Source organism: Cervus canadensis, chromosome 2 (assembly GCF_019320065.1).
Source record: "Cervus canadensis isolate Bull #8, Minnesota chromosome 2, ASM1932006v1, whole genome shotgun sequence".
Taxonomy (NCBI): domain Eukaryota; kingdom Metazoa; phylum Chordata; class Mammalia; order Artiodactyla; family Cervidae; genus Cervus; species Cervus canadensis.
Window position 1 is genome coordinate 105,073,504 of NC_057387.1, and position 16,280 is coordinate 105,089,783.

The window sequence follows — 16,280 nt, forward strand, 5'->3', positions numbered from 1 at the left end:
TCCCAAGGACTTTTTCTTTTAAAAAACCCTTTCAAAATTGTTTCATTCTCTTTTTTAGGCCATGACTCGGCACTGACCATTCTGGGTCAATGTTCCTAGGTGTACAGTGTGTCTTCCCAATATATAAAGTATTTATAATTTCAAGCAAGTTCTCTTGATTCAGTGTATCAGAGTTCAGTCAGAACAGAAACCATACTAGTTATCTGAACAGAATATAATTTGCAACCTTGTGGACTGTAGCCCACCAGTCTCCTCTGTCTATGGAATTCTCCAGGTAAGAATACTGGAGTGGGTTGCCATTTTCTTCTCCAGGGGATTTTCCCAACACAGGGACTGAATCTGTGTCCCCTGCTTGGCAGGCAGATTCTTTACCACTTAGCCATCAGGGAAACCCAAGGAGAGAGCAGCTAATATCCTGAAATGAGAGAACGAAGAAAGGAGTGGAATTAGAACAGCCTCGTGGAGCTGAAAGTTAAGGCACTGAGGAGGGATGATGCTTGTGCTGGTCTCTGAGCTTGGACCTAAGACCAAGATCCCTGAAAAGCGGCCGCTTGTATCTCTGACAGTAGGCATGATGAAAAGTGCTTCTTCAAGTGTTATAAAAACTGCAACCTGATTCAGCTGAGGCTAGGGAAGAAAGTGCTGGATCTAACAGCACTGGCTGGAATAATGCTCACAAGAATCACAAGCAGACATAAAGCCCACAGAAAGTAGACAGGATGAAACATAATCCTGTTTCCTTCAGACCCGCCTTCTCCCTCTAGTGACCCCCTACTGACAGAGGCTAATATAAATACAGCTAGAGCAGAAATGGGGTCCCAGAGTCGGATACAACTGAAATGACTGAGCATGCACTTACACAGAGCAGAAACGTGCAGGGTTCCAGCTTCATCACCACAAGACTGAGGACAGAAGGGTGGTTGTATAGACAACAGCATAATAACCTGCACCAAGTTTTTAGTATTTGCTCTTTTCCATTGCTTTGGATTTCTTTGCAGACTCCTTTTTTTTAAATGGATATCAGGTTTTCAATGACGTATCACTTTTCTTGATTTAAAACATTTTCCTTTTTTCCATCTATTTCTCTTAGGAATTATCGTTTATTCACGTTTGAGTTCCTTCTAGTTTTCACTTTGACTTTTATTCCTTTTAACTTCTAATACTTTCCTGAATTCTTTGCATTTATTTTTACACTTTTTATCCACTCACCTGAGCATTTCTAATTCTAGTTTACACTGTTCTTTTACAATTTTACCATCTAACCTTGGTTTGAAACAGTAGGTTGTTTTGTAAGGATTTAGTTTTATATTCTTCTAATTTTCTATCACATTCCACAATTCTATTGATCAGTTTTAAATACTTTTTAAAAAGGGATAGAATAAAAATAAATAAATAAATAAAATAAAAAGGGACAGAATAACTTTTCTATCCTTGCGGTTCATGAAATATATTATTTTCACAAAGTGACTAAAATAGATGACCTAGTTCTGACAGCTGCTTCGTTTCTCCCCCACTTCATTCTGTTCTTTCCTTTGCCCCTATTGTCCATTCCTGCTCAAACTGGTGTTTACAGCCAGCAGTTTCTCCTTGAAAAGGCTGTTTTGGAAGAAAGCTTACATTTATTAGTTTCAAAACAAGTTTGGAGTTTAGCAATGCTCTTAAACACCTGCATGTTAGCAGCGGCAGGATCCTTCACTTTCTGCGGCTGCTTTGAAACTGGCCCGCCACACTCTCCTGTGGCGATGTTTCGGGAGATCCCCTTTCTCAAGGCCATGGATGTCCCACTGCTTTCGTCTGTGACCTTCCCCACAGATAGCTGGCGCTGCTCAGGTTTTACAGTTGCTTCTGAGTCTGTCACTACCTGGTCTTATTTTGGGATTGTGGGGATACTGTATCACCAAGACTTGCTACAGATGCCACGCATAGATTTTTGCTTTTATGAAGGAATCTGGGAGATTAAGAGTACACAGCTATTTCTGTCATCTTCTATTCTTCAATGTACTCCTGGTAGTGAATTTTTTATTTAGAACATCTGTGATAATGGTTTGTATAAAAGGTAGTAGAACATAGTCATTAGAAGCATGAGCTTTGGAGTCACATTGTCTGGGTACAAATCCTAGATTCATCCAACATTTACTAATTACGTGATCATTAACTTCTATGACTTAATTTCTTCCATAAAATAATTGATTGTGAGAAGTGAAATAATAAGCACTGAGAAAAGTACTAAGGTTAAATAGTAAACATTCAACAAAGAAAGTGGCTTTTTTTCCTTGGCTGCACTGCACAGACTATGGGATTTTAGTTCCCCAACCAGGGATTGAACCTGGACCCCCCGCAGCAAAAGTGCTAACTACTGAACCACCAGGGAATTACCAAGAATCCCATTTTAGTTATTGTAGTTCTCATTTTCCTCTTTCTCAGTTCTAAATTTATTACTGACTTTAGACTACATTTGGAAAAAAACACCCAAGCTCTTGAAATCACAAATGCAAACTGCTAGAAAATAAAGAAAATGAGACAAACACATGGTAGGCAAAGGTGACTTCAGAGGAAAGGTCACAGTGTTAAGCACTTTCATACAAAACAGAAAGAAATGAAAATGTATGCAATAAGCATGGAATGCTAAAGATTAACTCCCTTCTATTAAAGCAGAAATCAATGGATTAAAAAAAAAGGAGTAAAGTGACAATATTAAATGTTGGCAAGGATGTGGAACAACAGATACAGATATTATCTGTAGATATTATCTGGGAGTAGAAAAATGGTTCAACTAGAAGTCTAATGCACAGTCTTGACCCATCAAGTCCACTTCAAAGAAAGTACCTCAGAACAGACCTTCCCAACTTCAGGCCAGCTGGGTAAAACCTGAAGTGGCCACTTAAGAGACAGCTGGACCACAAAGAAGGCAGAGTGCCAAGAATTGATGCTTTAGAACCGTGGTGCAGGAGAAGACTCTTGAGAATCTCTTGGACAGCAAGGAGATCAAACCCAGCCAATCTTAAAGGAAATCAGCCCTGAATACTCATTGGTAGGACTGATGCTGAAGCTCCAACACTTTGGCCACCTGATGTGAACAGCTGACTCACTGAAGATTCGGACACGACTTGGCAACTGAACAACCTAAGTGGCCTCAGCTCTTTCAAAGCCTCATGTTTTATCCTATGCAGCATACAAATATTCTTTTCTGTATTATCATCTATCTATTGGAGTTGCTAAGCAACCTCTTCTAATATTTTTGATTTCCACATGAGAAAGCTAAGCTTCCCTGGAGTCAAGGCCTTATTTTATTCTCTGCTGGATCTCTGCCAGCTAGAAAAGTGTCTGGTGTATCATGCATGCTGAAAAAATATTTGCTGGATGTACAAGTGTATATCACATACACAAAGGATCACTGCAGTATTATAAAAATACAGAATCAGATTATGTGAAATGCCCATTTAAATAAAGGATGAACATGTATATTCATATTATGGAGTGGGGAAAGGGACAACAGAGGATGAGATTGGCATCATCCATTGGTTTGATGGCATCACTGATTCTGTGGACATGAGCTTGAGCAAACTCTAGGAGATGGTAAAGGATACGGAAGCCTGGCGTGCTGCAGTCCATGGATTGCACAGTCAGAGAGGACTGAGCGACTGAACAAAAACAAATTCAGCAGTTAGAATGTATCAACTAGAAATCTATGTATAAATCTCAAACACTAAGTGAAAAAGGCAAACTGCAGAAAGATAAGCAGAATGTAACTTAAAGATTTATATAAAGTTTACAATCAGGTGGAGCAAGGCTATGTATTAAGTATAAAATTATATATGCATGGAATGATGCACACCAAGTGTGAAGACAGAAAAAGAGTTCCATCAGAATTATTTCAAAAAATAGTCACATTCTCATAAAGCAGATTAGGAATTCCTACTGTCACCCAGCTATGTGTCAACCAAAACCACAACAAAATTTAGTTTTAATGTTTAAATGTGAGATTTCACAGAAATGGAAATTCAAATGAGATTCAATGTGATCCCTATCAAATTACCAATAGCATTTTTCACAGAACTAGAACAAAAAATTTCATAATTCATATGGAAACACAAAAGACCTCGAATAGCTGAAGCAGTCTTGAGAAAGAAGAGTGGAGCTGGAGGAATCAACCTTCCTGACTTCAGATTACACTAAAAAGCTACAGTCATCAAGACAGTATGGTACTGGCACAAAAACAGAAATACAGACCAATGGAACAAGATAGAAAGTCCAGAAATAAACCCATGCACCTATGGGTACCTTATTTTTGACAAAGAAGGCAAGAATATACAATGGGGCAAAGACAGCCTCTTCAATAAATGGCTTGGGAAAACTGAACAGCTATGTGTAAAAGAATGAAATTAGAACACTTCCTAACACCATACACAAAGATAAATTCAAAATGGATTAAAGACCTAAATGTGAGACCAGAAACTATAAAACTCTTTTAAGTGAAAACAAAAACTCCACTGAGATTTCATCTCCACAGAGATTAGTATCAGTCAGTTCAGTTGTGTCTGATTCTTTGTGACCCCATGGACCGCAGCACACCAGGCTTCCCTGTTCATCACCAACTTGCAGAGTTTACTCAAACTCATGTCCATCAAGTCGGTGATGCCATCCAACCACCTCATTCTCTGTCGTCCCCTTCTCCTCCTGCCTTCAGTCTTTGCCAGCATCAGGGTCTTTTCCAATGAGTCAGTTCTTTGTAACAGGTGGTCAACACATCATTGTTCAAATAACACTTTGCAATAATCAAAATGTTTATTAATACTTAATAAAGATTCAAGGAAACAGGCACTCTCACATTGTTGGTGGGACTATAAGATTATACAATCCTTACAGAAAGCACTTTGCCAATATCTATGAAAAATAAAAATTTGCAAATCTTCTGACCTAGTAATTCCAGTTTAAAATTTTATTTTATAGCAACTCACTAATGTGCAACGGGACCTATGTACAAGGTTATTAAATGCAGCATTATCTGCAATTTAAATAGACTGGAAAGAAAATGTTTATCAGTAGGGACTGCTCCAATATATTATGGTACATCCATACAATTAAATCTTATGTGGTTATTAAAAAAAAGACTCAAAAACTCTATGTACTGATATATGGAACATGAGAAAAATGTCATGTTAAATGAAAAAGGCAAGCTGAAGAACAGCGTGTACTGCACAGTACATTTACAACTAAATATCTCCAGAATGATATTTAAGAAACAGAGAATACTTTTGGGAGGGGGAAATGAGTATTTAAAAAGGGATGGAGCCTTTTCACTATGTATCATTCTATGTCATGAATTTTGAACCAAGTAAATGCTACATGTTCTGATGAAAAACCTTTTTTCTTAAAAAGACACACATATGAAATAAAAACTGTAATATACAACAGAAATCAAAATTCTTTCAGGTGAATTCAAGTTAGCAAGTACTATATTTCTTTCACCTGAAGGATAAACTTTTCCACAATTCCACTGAGCCTTTCAGGTTCCATCAGTTTATCTACCAATTCCTGTTCAACAGCCATTAGGGCTAAGCCACTAAGCTTTTCTTGTCCCCTGGTACGACATAAATACGTTTTAAGACGAGACAGTGTAGAAAATGAGTTTTCAACACTTGCTGAAGTGACTGGCCAAGACAAAGCAATATATAATAGCTTTGATATGCAAGGAATATTATTGTGAAGACCATGCTGAATAAATAAATGGCCAAGATTGCTGAAGTTGATAAAATCATATTCCAGGACAAAGTTGAGCTTTGCATAGTGCCGATAAAATCTAAGTTCTGGGATGATGTCTGCGTCAAATTTATAAAATTCTTGGACATCTTTGGCTGTTGCTTCATTTAAGGGTTCATTCCATTTAAGTAACAGTTCTGAAATTTGCTTCATTTTATAATAATCAAACTCTAAAAAACACAATTTTAAATTTTGCAATACAGTATCCAAGCCTTGGTAATAAATATTAACTTTGTATTGTTCTTCTGTTGAGGTAGGAAAAAACATACTGTCTGAATTGCCAGGATCTATAGTTTTCTGAATTTTTCTTCTTTTCTGAAATGAAGGTCTTTCAACTTCAAAACCTTTACAGGTTATTTTTTGACATATTTCCTCTGCTCCATCCCAGATAGTTTTGAAATAAGTATCATTTCTTTCAGATGATAAACACTCCAAAATTGCTTCTATTTTTGAAGACAAAGAAAAAATGTCTATTGTTTCACTTTGAAACTCTTTGGAAAGAATTCCTATAACACTTAGTATTCGATAAAGAAATTTCAAACAAAAGATAAATTCAAATTTGGAAACCAACGCCAACAAATCACTCAATTCATCAACTAAACTTGTGTTTGAAGAATGGTTTGATAGAACTTCCAGCGTTTCAATGATTTCGGGAAGACCCTCAATCACAGACAGTAATGTATTATCATGGGCTGTCCAACATGGTTGTGATGTGTGTTTCTTGCATGTTTTGTTTTGACTTAGGTTATAAATGTTTTGAAAATTTACCGACATTTCCCCATGAATAGTGCTGAACAAAGAACTGAGAGTATTTAGAGCACTTCGGAGCTCTTTCACTTCTTTACAAAACCTAATCACTGCTAAATCCAAACAATGTGTGTAACAATGCAGGTATAAAGCTCTTGGCTCTTCCTTCTTAAATTCTGCTGCAATTTTATTAAATTTTCCCCTCCAATTACTGGTGCTATCATAGGCCTGGCCTCGTATTTTATTCAAATCAACTCCAATTTGCTGCAGGTAAGCTTTGATACTCCTGTGTAAGTTGGTCCCAGTTATCTCTTCAACATCTATAAAACCCAAAAATCTTTCTTTAATTAATACAGCCTTTGATGTTTTCTGTGGGTATCTTACACAAACTGAGAGCTGTCCTTTAGTGGCACTATCAGTTGTCTCATCACATATTACTGAAAAAGCTGAGGAGACATTGATCTCATTTACAATATCTTGCAATATTTCAGTCTTTATTATTTCAATAATATCATTTTGAATTTGTGTACTATTATAGAAATCAACTTGTGAATTCATAAGTCGAAATATTTCTTCTCCTTTATCTTTTGCTCGGATTTCTAACAATTCTAAAAAATTGCCTTTATTCACAGATGAAATAGACTGGTCATTTCCTCTTAAGAATAAACATTGTTTTCCAAGAAATAAAATATTTTCAATTATAAGCTTTAGGTACATTTTATTTCCTTCAATCTCTTTTGAATGATTAGATAAACTGTCATTAACAGCTTCATCACAAAATTGGTATTCTCTCCAAAACTGCAATGACTTTAAATGCATTTCACTTTTTTCATGCTTTCTGAATTTTTCCAGAGTTTTTTTCCAACTGGAAATTCCTTGCGCTATAAGTGACTCTCTTCCATAGTTAAATTTTTTCTGGCAGAACAACTGGCATGAATAACAGAATATTACATCCTTTTTAATACTGTTTTCTAATCGTTGAAAATTTGAACACCAAGATTTTTTAATACTTCGTGATTTACCTTTAACTTTACGTATTTTGGATGTAAATTTTGGGTGACGTAGTCTGTCACTTTTTTTCATGGATTTCATATTGTTTGGAGCATCTTGGTTTAACATATGATCTTTTTGTTCTTCTGTATCTAAGGCAACCGTATGCTGACTGACTACAGATGATGGTGGTGAAAGGCTAGGCTGCTGCACACTATTACTTGATTCAGTGGGCGAAATCTTGGGAGAAAAAGACAACATTTGTTTAAACAGTTTTCAAACAGTCAATTAAAATAACAAACATATCCATTCTAGTAACACAAAATCAATGGGTAAGTTACAATATGAACTCCACTAGAGGGAAACATTAACAATTATTATAACTCGGAATTCTTATTAATAATTTCAGGTCAGACTTGAGATGTGGGAACCTGAATGTGAATACCAAAAGGTGTTTATTGCTCTATATTTTTGAGGATCAAAACAGGATCAAAACAGGAATGAATATGTTCAAATACACATATAATACGTTTAAAAAAGGAAAGCTTAAAAAAGAAGGCAGTTAGCAGGCTTCCCAGGTAGCTCAGTGGTAAAGAATCTGCTTGCCAATGTAGGAGACATGGGTTCAATCCCTGGTCCAGGAAGATCCCACAAGTCTCAGAGCAACTAAGCCTGTGTGCCACAACTACTGAGCCAGCGCTCTAGGGCCTGGGAACCACAACTACTGAACTGCATGTGCCTAGAGCCCGTGCTCAACAAGAGAAGTCAACACAATGAGAAGCCCATGCACTGCAACTAGAGAGTAGCCCCCACTCATGGCAACTAGAGAAAAGCCCATGCAACAACAAAGACCCAGCATAGCCAAAAATAATTAAAAAAAAAAAAAGGCAGTAGCAAAAACAATTAAAAATAAAACTTACATCCTCAACGACATTTGCTGTTACTGAAGAAACTGTACCTGTTAAAGCATAAATTCAAGATCTTATACTGTAATCTATAAAATAGTATCACTAACTATAATTATTCATTTCATATTAGACAACTGAAAGGAAACTTAGGATAAAGACAGATTCTATAATCAAGTATGGCAAAACAGTGTATATGTCAAATATCTTCACATCAATTTTTACCTTGTAATACATCAGAGTTCACAATGGGCAGGGCATCGTGAGTATCTGCCAATGACACTATATTGCTTATAACTGGAGTTGCGTCTTTCTTTGGAGAAGGGAGATTCGTTGAAGCATCACGTACCACTGAAACATTTATTGATAAAAATGAAAAGATTTCTTATAAACCAGGCGGAATCAACCAATCAGAAAGCACTGTTTAATAACAAGTATCTCAATGAATAACATAAATATCTAATACCTTTAAGTATTGCCAAGTATTGGAGTACTTTTTATTAGGGCTTAAGGATAGCCAGGTTCTTTAGGATAACGTTAATACCAACATTAAACTGATAATTTACATTTTTCATATCTTTTACGTTTGCACAGTTTCTTAGTCCTCTTGTATTATTTGCTTGAAGTTTCAAGCAAATCTCTAATGTGAAATTACCCATGAAGAACACAAAAGAGATTCCTGTAGGATCTCCTAACGGGTATCATTTATAACCATTCCAGGATTCATCAACTTCAATATGAAGGAGCGAGGTTGGTGTCTAAGTATTGCAGAGATTGCTATAGTAAGTCCATCTGCATGATGCATAAGCTCCAGGGGAATCGCTCATTCCACTGTCTATGAAATTAACACTGTTGGTCCTACATGAGGTTCTTTGGTGGAATACATAGTTGGTTCTGGATTATCTACCCCTTTCTATTAGTGAACATCACAGTATTTTCAAGTAGCTCTGCTTCATGTGAAAAATGTTAACTTAGAGCCTTGTTTTTATAAAGCAGGGCTAAGTAGAAGATTCTGTATTCTAATACAAGAATCTTTACAATATTAAACCTTGTGATGAAGTGGTCTTCCTATCATGCAAAAACATTGGAAAACCTTTCTTTGAAACAAGTTTTAGATTGTTTTGACTTTTTTTCCCCCTGCTTCCTCCTCACCCTCCCAGGCCTCAACTCCAGTCACTACCTGTTTTAAGTCAGCTTAATTTGGCAATGAATCAAAGTTATAAATTAAGGGAAAGCAGTAATATTGTTCAACAGTTACTAAATCTCTGATAACTGCTAAGCAAATAATACCTGTAGAAGATTCCATCTTAGCTTTACTGTAAGCAGAGAAACAATTAATAGAGCAGAAAAGCTCTGTCTTCCCCAAGTCATTGGTAGTCTCAATCATTTCATCTGAGGGCTTCAATGATTCGCAAAGAACAGATGTGAGTGTTTTGGCTGGTTTCTGTTAAGAGAGTAAAATAAAGTTCAGATTCCTGCTCTATGACATATACCCACTACCACTGCTTAATTGAAATATTATAATAACAATGAAGTCACATTTTTGCACTTTCTTAAAAACCAGAAAAAAGGCCCTTATAGGTTGTAATGACTAAAATGAAAGGAAACTGATTAATCTATTAGATAACTATTAGTATTATTTGTTAGGTATGTTAATAGCAATAACAGCACATATGCAAGCAATGAAGTGGTCATAAAAGATGTTCTTCATCCCAGGAAATCAAAACCAACTTCATACATGAACACAAGTCTTATAATTACAGATCCTTCCCCAATGCCAAGCTGGGCATCAACCAAGGAAAGCCTTCCACTGGTGCTAAGGAGGAGTCAGAAAAAAGCGCCTACTACACATTACAAAATGCTGTGGCAATCAGTTTTCTAGCCTAACTTCATGGTAAAAATTGCAAGCACATTCTAAGAAAGCTACATACAAGCAGCGAGAGGCACGGAACATAGTGTGCTCTGTAAGCAGTGAGTGTGCAAAGGGGAGAATCGAAACTCAGAGGTTCACCGCCTCCTCTTTCTGGTGAAACGGCTAGGTAACACTAACAATGACCAAACAGTCTTAGGGGTACAAGATGCAGAGACAAATACAAATAATACAGATTTTCTGTGAAAGAATGTTGGCAAAGGAATAATGTAACAAAAAAGAGTATAATTTTGAAAATTACTATTTTTGTCCCTTACCGGTATGAATTTTCATATTTTGAGAAATTAACAACTCACCAATATTTAATATTAACCAACAAATAGTGATATAATTAACATATTACTGGGAAAGTCAAGACTTAAGCTAATTCTTGACTACAGTTCACTAACTATATGCATTTTATGCATTTTCTCCATTATCAAAATCATACCAAAAACAAACAAACAAAAAAAAATACAGTACCTTAAATGTAGCATGGCATTGTGTTAGATGTGCCTTTTAACTTATCTAGCCAAATCAGTCATGCCCTATCACACAGGCTAAATAACTGAGTACTCAAATATAGGCTCTTAAAATGGGAAGTCTATTTACTGACTGTGTGGGGTAAAAAAAGAAAAGAAGGAATGGCATTAACTGCTTTCAGAGAAAGGGTTCTATGCTCTTTGTTCTCCCATTTGTGGTCCCAAGGTAGGATACTCTCATGGTGTGGGAATTCTGCCATAGAAAAGCTGTAGCTCCCAAATGACCTATTTGAATTGTGCCTTGTTGAGACTCATATTTTCAATTGCTTGTTTTTAAGGGAGAATTTATAGGCATAAAGTTGTATTTCAAAACAGTATCTGAACGCGCAAGACGTGTGATAGTCCACCTCATGAAAGGGACTCAGAACACTAATTGTGTTATCTCAATCCAGCAGAGCAGGGCCAGCTTCTCTGCTCTCAGAGCCACACATCCAAGGCCACACATCCTCTATCAGAAATAGAGGATTCTTTCTCATTGGTTTACTGCCTCCTAGGATTCCTGATTCAGAAAAAGCATGTGACATTCTTGATTCATCTTTCAGCCTTGCTTATGAGGTGTAAGAATTAAATATATGGAATTAAAAATAAAACACATTTCTGTGGTTGAGTCTTACTGACCAATAGACTATTGTTATTGTTGCTATCTAGTTTATAAATAAGCTTCCTTCCTTCTGCTTGCCTTTTCTTCAAGGTAAGGAGATCCCCCTGAGATTCTCTAGGAAAATCTCCATGTGTCTTTTATAATGAATTGTTGTGTAAGAAAGACCTGTTCTTTCACCTCTTTCATTATCTTACCAACTAAAAATAATTCCAATGGTACTAACATCTATACCCCCACATTCTCCTAAGGTGGAAACACTCACAAACCAACTAACAGAAGTCAACTGTCCATTTTTCACTAGAGTCTTATGCAACAAATTCAAAATGAAGTGATCTTTATTCATACCTGCTTATGTGCTGTAATACTCTTTGAACTACCAAAGTATTGAGACTGTCCTTCCATTTGAAGCATATGAAACATACTAGAGCTAGTGGAACAGTAAGCTCCACAATTCTCACAACAGTTCATGATGAGGTTGTTAGCAGAGTGAAATTTTGAAAAACAGGCATTACAGCAAAGACTATGTTTCATGCTCTGGTATTTTACTTCATACTGAATCTAGGATTAAAAAAAACATCCAGTAAAAACTCTGATATTTAAGCAGAATAATCAGAATCCCTAAAGGTTAAGAAATATTGTAACTTACAGCAGTAGTCTTCTGACACATGCTGCACTTGTCTGAAACACTATTAGTACACATGGTAACAACTGGCTTTCTTTTTTCTTCATATGATGAAAGACAAGACTGACTGCAAAAAGTTTTGCTAGCGGTAGTATCTTCCAGCTGTATACTGATCACATCCTTTAGATTTAAAATGTCTCTAAAAAATAAACAACAAGGGCACCATTAAGCTTTACCATAATTATTTTTTCTCTTCATAACCTAAATCACTCCCTTAAATAACTCTCTCCCCTTGTTTCATATACCTGAAGAACTATGAAATAGTAGAAACATAATCCTTGAAATAAGAAAATCTGAATTTGGTTTGATCCCTGGTTGGGGAACTAATAAGATCCCACATGCCACAGGGAAAGGCCAAAAAAAAAAAAAAAAAAGCCAAAATAGAATTAAAAAAAGGAGTAAGAACTAAATAAATTACAAAAAAACAAAAGCAAACAAAACCAAATCTGATTTTTAAAATACTGCAGAATGAAATGACAACATTTGGAAGTCTGTATACCTCAGGGAATCAGTATTTTCCAAATGATGATAGTATGCAGCAAAAATCATTTGCGGGTAAAAGAACCATTATAAGTACAAACAGACCACTAAATTTTCAGGTGACAGTACAAAAAATTCACTGACATGGTTTCAGATTCCACATTACAACTAACATTTAAGAAACTACCACAATTCAAGTAGTATCAAAAAACATTTACAACTATCTCAAAAGCTATTAAAACACTACTCCCTTTTCCAAATATTTATTTTTAAGGTCAGATTTTCTTTAGACTTCAACCAAAACAACATTCTGTAACAAACTGAATGCAGAAGCAGATATTTAAACCCAGCCAAACAGTAAAGCAGTTTGCCATACTAATAAAACAATGCTCACTAAATTTTTTAAAAGGCTGTTTTCATAAAAAAATACTTATGTCAACATGCACTATTTATTGAGTTAATAGTTAAAATTCCTCAGTTAAAATTCTAACACAATATATGTATAGCTAGATGTAATCTACATAAAACAAAGATCTTTGGATCTTCAAAAACTGTTGAGTGTAAAGGGATCCAGAAACCAAAAAATCTGAGAACTGCTACTACAGGAAAAACCAAAATATCTGGCTACCTAGATCCTTCAGAATATCAATCTCTCAAGATAATAGTTTTCCAGATGAAATACTCCTGAAATCAACACTACTTAATACCCCAATATTAACACATTTTTAGTGTATAAATCTTCCTTGACTTATGACGGGGTTATGTCCAGATAAACCCATTTTAAACTGAAGATATCGTAAGTTGAAAATGTACACCTAAAAAAAAAAAAAGAAAATGTACATCTAACCTATAGAAAATCAAAGCTTAGCCTAGTCTACTTTAAATTTGTTTAGAACACTTACCATAACAACCTACAGATGGGTAAAATCATCCTACAAAAAGTCTTATTATAAAGTGATGAATATGTCATATAACTTAATGAATATGGTACCAAACGTGAAAGAATGGTGGTAACGGTACGTAAAGATTTTAAGTTGATGAGCTGTTTACCCTTGTGATCATGTGACTGGTTGAGAGCGGGGCTCACTGCTGCTGCCCCCCACTGTGAGACTATCATACTGCATGTTATTGCACTAGTCCAGGGAAAGATCAATATTCACAATTTGAAGTAAGTTTCTACTGGATGCATATCGCTTTAGCACCACTGTAAAGTAAAAAAATCATCATGGAGAACCACTGGAAATTGAGGGCCATCTGTACTATAAGCTTTCTGCCTCCTTATACACCACCAAAACAATAGGTCAATTTTCATTATCATAACACCAGTCATTTTATTGGTTTAAGCTGTAGCTCTAAATGCAGTATCTAAGTTGTGACAAAATTTTTTCTAGGATTCACTGTGTTCCTAACAGTGTTTAGGAATTGGGCATACCAAGATGAATATAATCTGGTCCCTAAGGTCCAGAGGTTCATAGTCTAACTGGAGCAATATCAATTCTTTAAGAACATTATTTTAAGATAAGTGTTTTGGGAGTTATGGACACTATGAAAACACAGACTATGGAACAATTATCTGGGTGGTGGGTGGGGGAAATGAGAGGAAGGAATGGTATGGGAATTGATAAAGGGTACAGATATCTGAGGCAGATCTTTCAGATAGGAAGAAATTAGCCAGAGGGGAAGGAAGGTAGAAGAAACTGCACTGGCAGAAGCATGAAGTCTAAAATGCTTACTGGCTTTTACTGCTACTAGCATACTAGATTGCTGGCTTCTAATATACTAAGGCCTTATTTAAAAAAAATAATAAACCGGGAATTTCCTGGCAGTCCAGTGGTTAGGACTCTGTGCTTTCACTGCCAAGGGTGAAGGGTCAAACCTTGGTCGGGAAACTACGATCCTGCAAGACATGTGGTTCAGTTCAGTTCAGTCGCTCAGTCGTGTCCAACTCTTTGCAACCCCATGAACTGCAGCACGCCAGACCTCCCTGTCCGTCACTAACTCCCAGAGTTTACCCAAACTCATATCCATTGAGTCAGTGATGCCATCCAACCATCTCATCCTCTGTCGTCCCCTCTCCTCCTGCCCTTAATCTTTCCCAGCATCAGGGTCTTTTCAAATGAGTCAGCTCTTTGCATCAGGTGGCCAAAGTATTGGAGTTTCAGCTTCAACATCAGTCCTTCCAATGAACACCCAAGACTGATCTCCTTTAGGTATGGCCAAATAAATAAATAAAGGGTCTCATCTTTCTAACATGATTTAAAATGTCATTTTCAAAGCTATCTTTCAATTGGCTCATGAAACAGAATAAAAACTACATTGACTCTAACACAACATTGTAAATCAACTGATCTTCAAAAAAAAACCCCTACAGATTTTAAATCACTGCTATTAAAAAAACCTCATGGGTAACTGGTAATCAGCTAAAAATCCTGAGAACTACATATCAATACAAGATACTAATGAACACAGACGAACGCAGAATAAAAAGTTCTAAAAAAAGTACACGTTATTCTGAACAATGGATGGCCTCTCCTAGCCTAAGCATCACTACCTTTCCTCCCAACCTAAGCATCACTACCTTTCCTCCCAACCTATTATTTTGTATCAAAACATTTTTATTCCAAAGAAAGTAAAACTTGTTTGTTTGTTCATATTGGATTTCTTTGCCTTAAAGAACAACTTACACACTAAATCTTTCCTGCTTCAGCCTTTTCAATCTGCCTGGGAGCTCTGCTGAAGATGTGTAAACGGATAAACTCCAAACACAGGAACATGATACCTTAACTTCTCAGGGCCTCAGTTTCCTCAAAACCAAAAGAAAATGTTTGAACAGGATGATCTCTAAGGTCCCTTCCAGTTTTATGATTCTGCAGAGAAAGAAAGCATGCTGAAGAGAACGCCATACAGCCCACAGCAAAAAAAGAAAAAGAACAAAGTACAGTGTTAAACGGTTTACAAAGCACAAGAGAAAAGGTAAGTAGAATTCTGTGGAGGAAGATGAAGCAAGGGCTAACTCCTGAAGCAGCAGCCAAATGAGAAGCTAAAGCAACCAATGTAAAGAGTTGGTGAGTTTGTTCAGAGAATACCGATAGTCAACATTTACTGGGTTCTTATTACATGTCAGTATTGTTCTAAGCACTTAAATGTATTATTGAATGATCATAATTCTCATGTACATTTAACAAGACAGATGGGAATACTAAGTTCTCAATGTTGTTTGAACTTTGGCATGTATATGAATCACTTAGGGATAAACGCAGTTCTGATTAATAGGCCTGGGGAAACCTGAGATTCTACATTTCTAACAGGCTCCCAGATGACATTAATAAAGCCACTCAGGGATCACATATAGTAGCAAAATGTGAACTAAGGAAGCAAGATTCAGATTGTGGCAATTTGATTCCAAAACAAGGTACTATTTGAAAGGCATTTAATCACATTCAGTGGCAAAACTGGAGGCTCATGTATTCTCTTGTTCTGAAACAAAGAACATTTAAAATGTTTAATACTAGCATTTAATGAGAAATAACAAACCAGAATTATAATACCATATGACTCTCAAAGCACTGAACCTTTATATATCTCAGTGTAGAGCTCAAAATTCTGGATGTTATGAAATCACTATTACGTCTTTTCTCCTTACCTAAATTGTCTCACATAAGTG

General features: G+C 36.1%; 1 protein-coding gene across 8 annotated transcripts in view; it reads right to left on the bottom strand.

Annotated features, from left to right (window-relative positions):
* Window positions 1-381: 381 nt before the first annotated feature.
* Window positions 382-16,280, bottom strand: part of ZMYM1 (zinc finger MYM-type containing 1) — a 30,108-nt gene continuing 14,209 nt past the window's right edge. For 3 of the 8 annotated variants that reach the window (XM_043461957.1, XM_043461956.1, XM_043461958.1), the window contains exons 5-10: window positions 12,101-12,275; window positions 11,800-12,012; window positions 9,693-9,846; window positions 8,628-8,753; window positions 8,418-8,455; window positions 4,767-7,737 (exon numbers count right to left, since the gene is read on the bottom strand). In XM_043461957.1, coding sequence (XP_043317892.1) covers window positions 5,455-7,737; window positions 8,418-8,455; window positions 8,628-8,753; window positions 9,693-9,846; window positions 11,800-12,012; window positions 12,101-12,275 — 2,989 coding nt within the window. In that variant the 3' untranslated portion in view covers window positions 4,767-5,454. Of the gene's footprint in view, window positions 416-4,766; window positions 7,738-8,417; window positions 8,456-8,627; window positions 8,754-9,692; window positions 9,847-11,799; window positions 12,013-12,100; window positions 12,276-15,300; window positions 15,484-16,280 lie in introns of those variants that run through there. The other 5 variants (XM_043461964.1, XM_043461960.1, XM_043461961.1 and 2 more) reach the window with 5 other exon arrangements.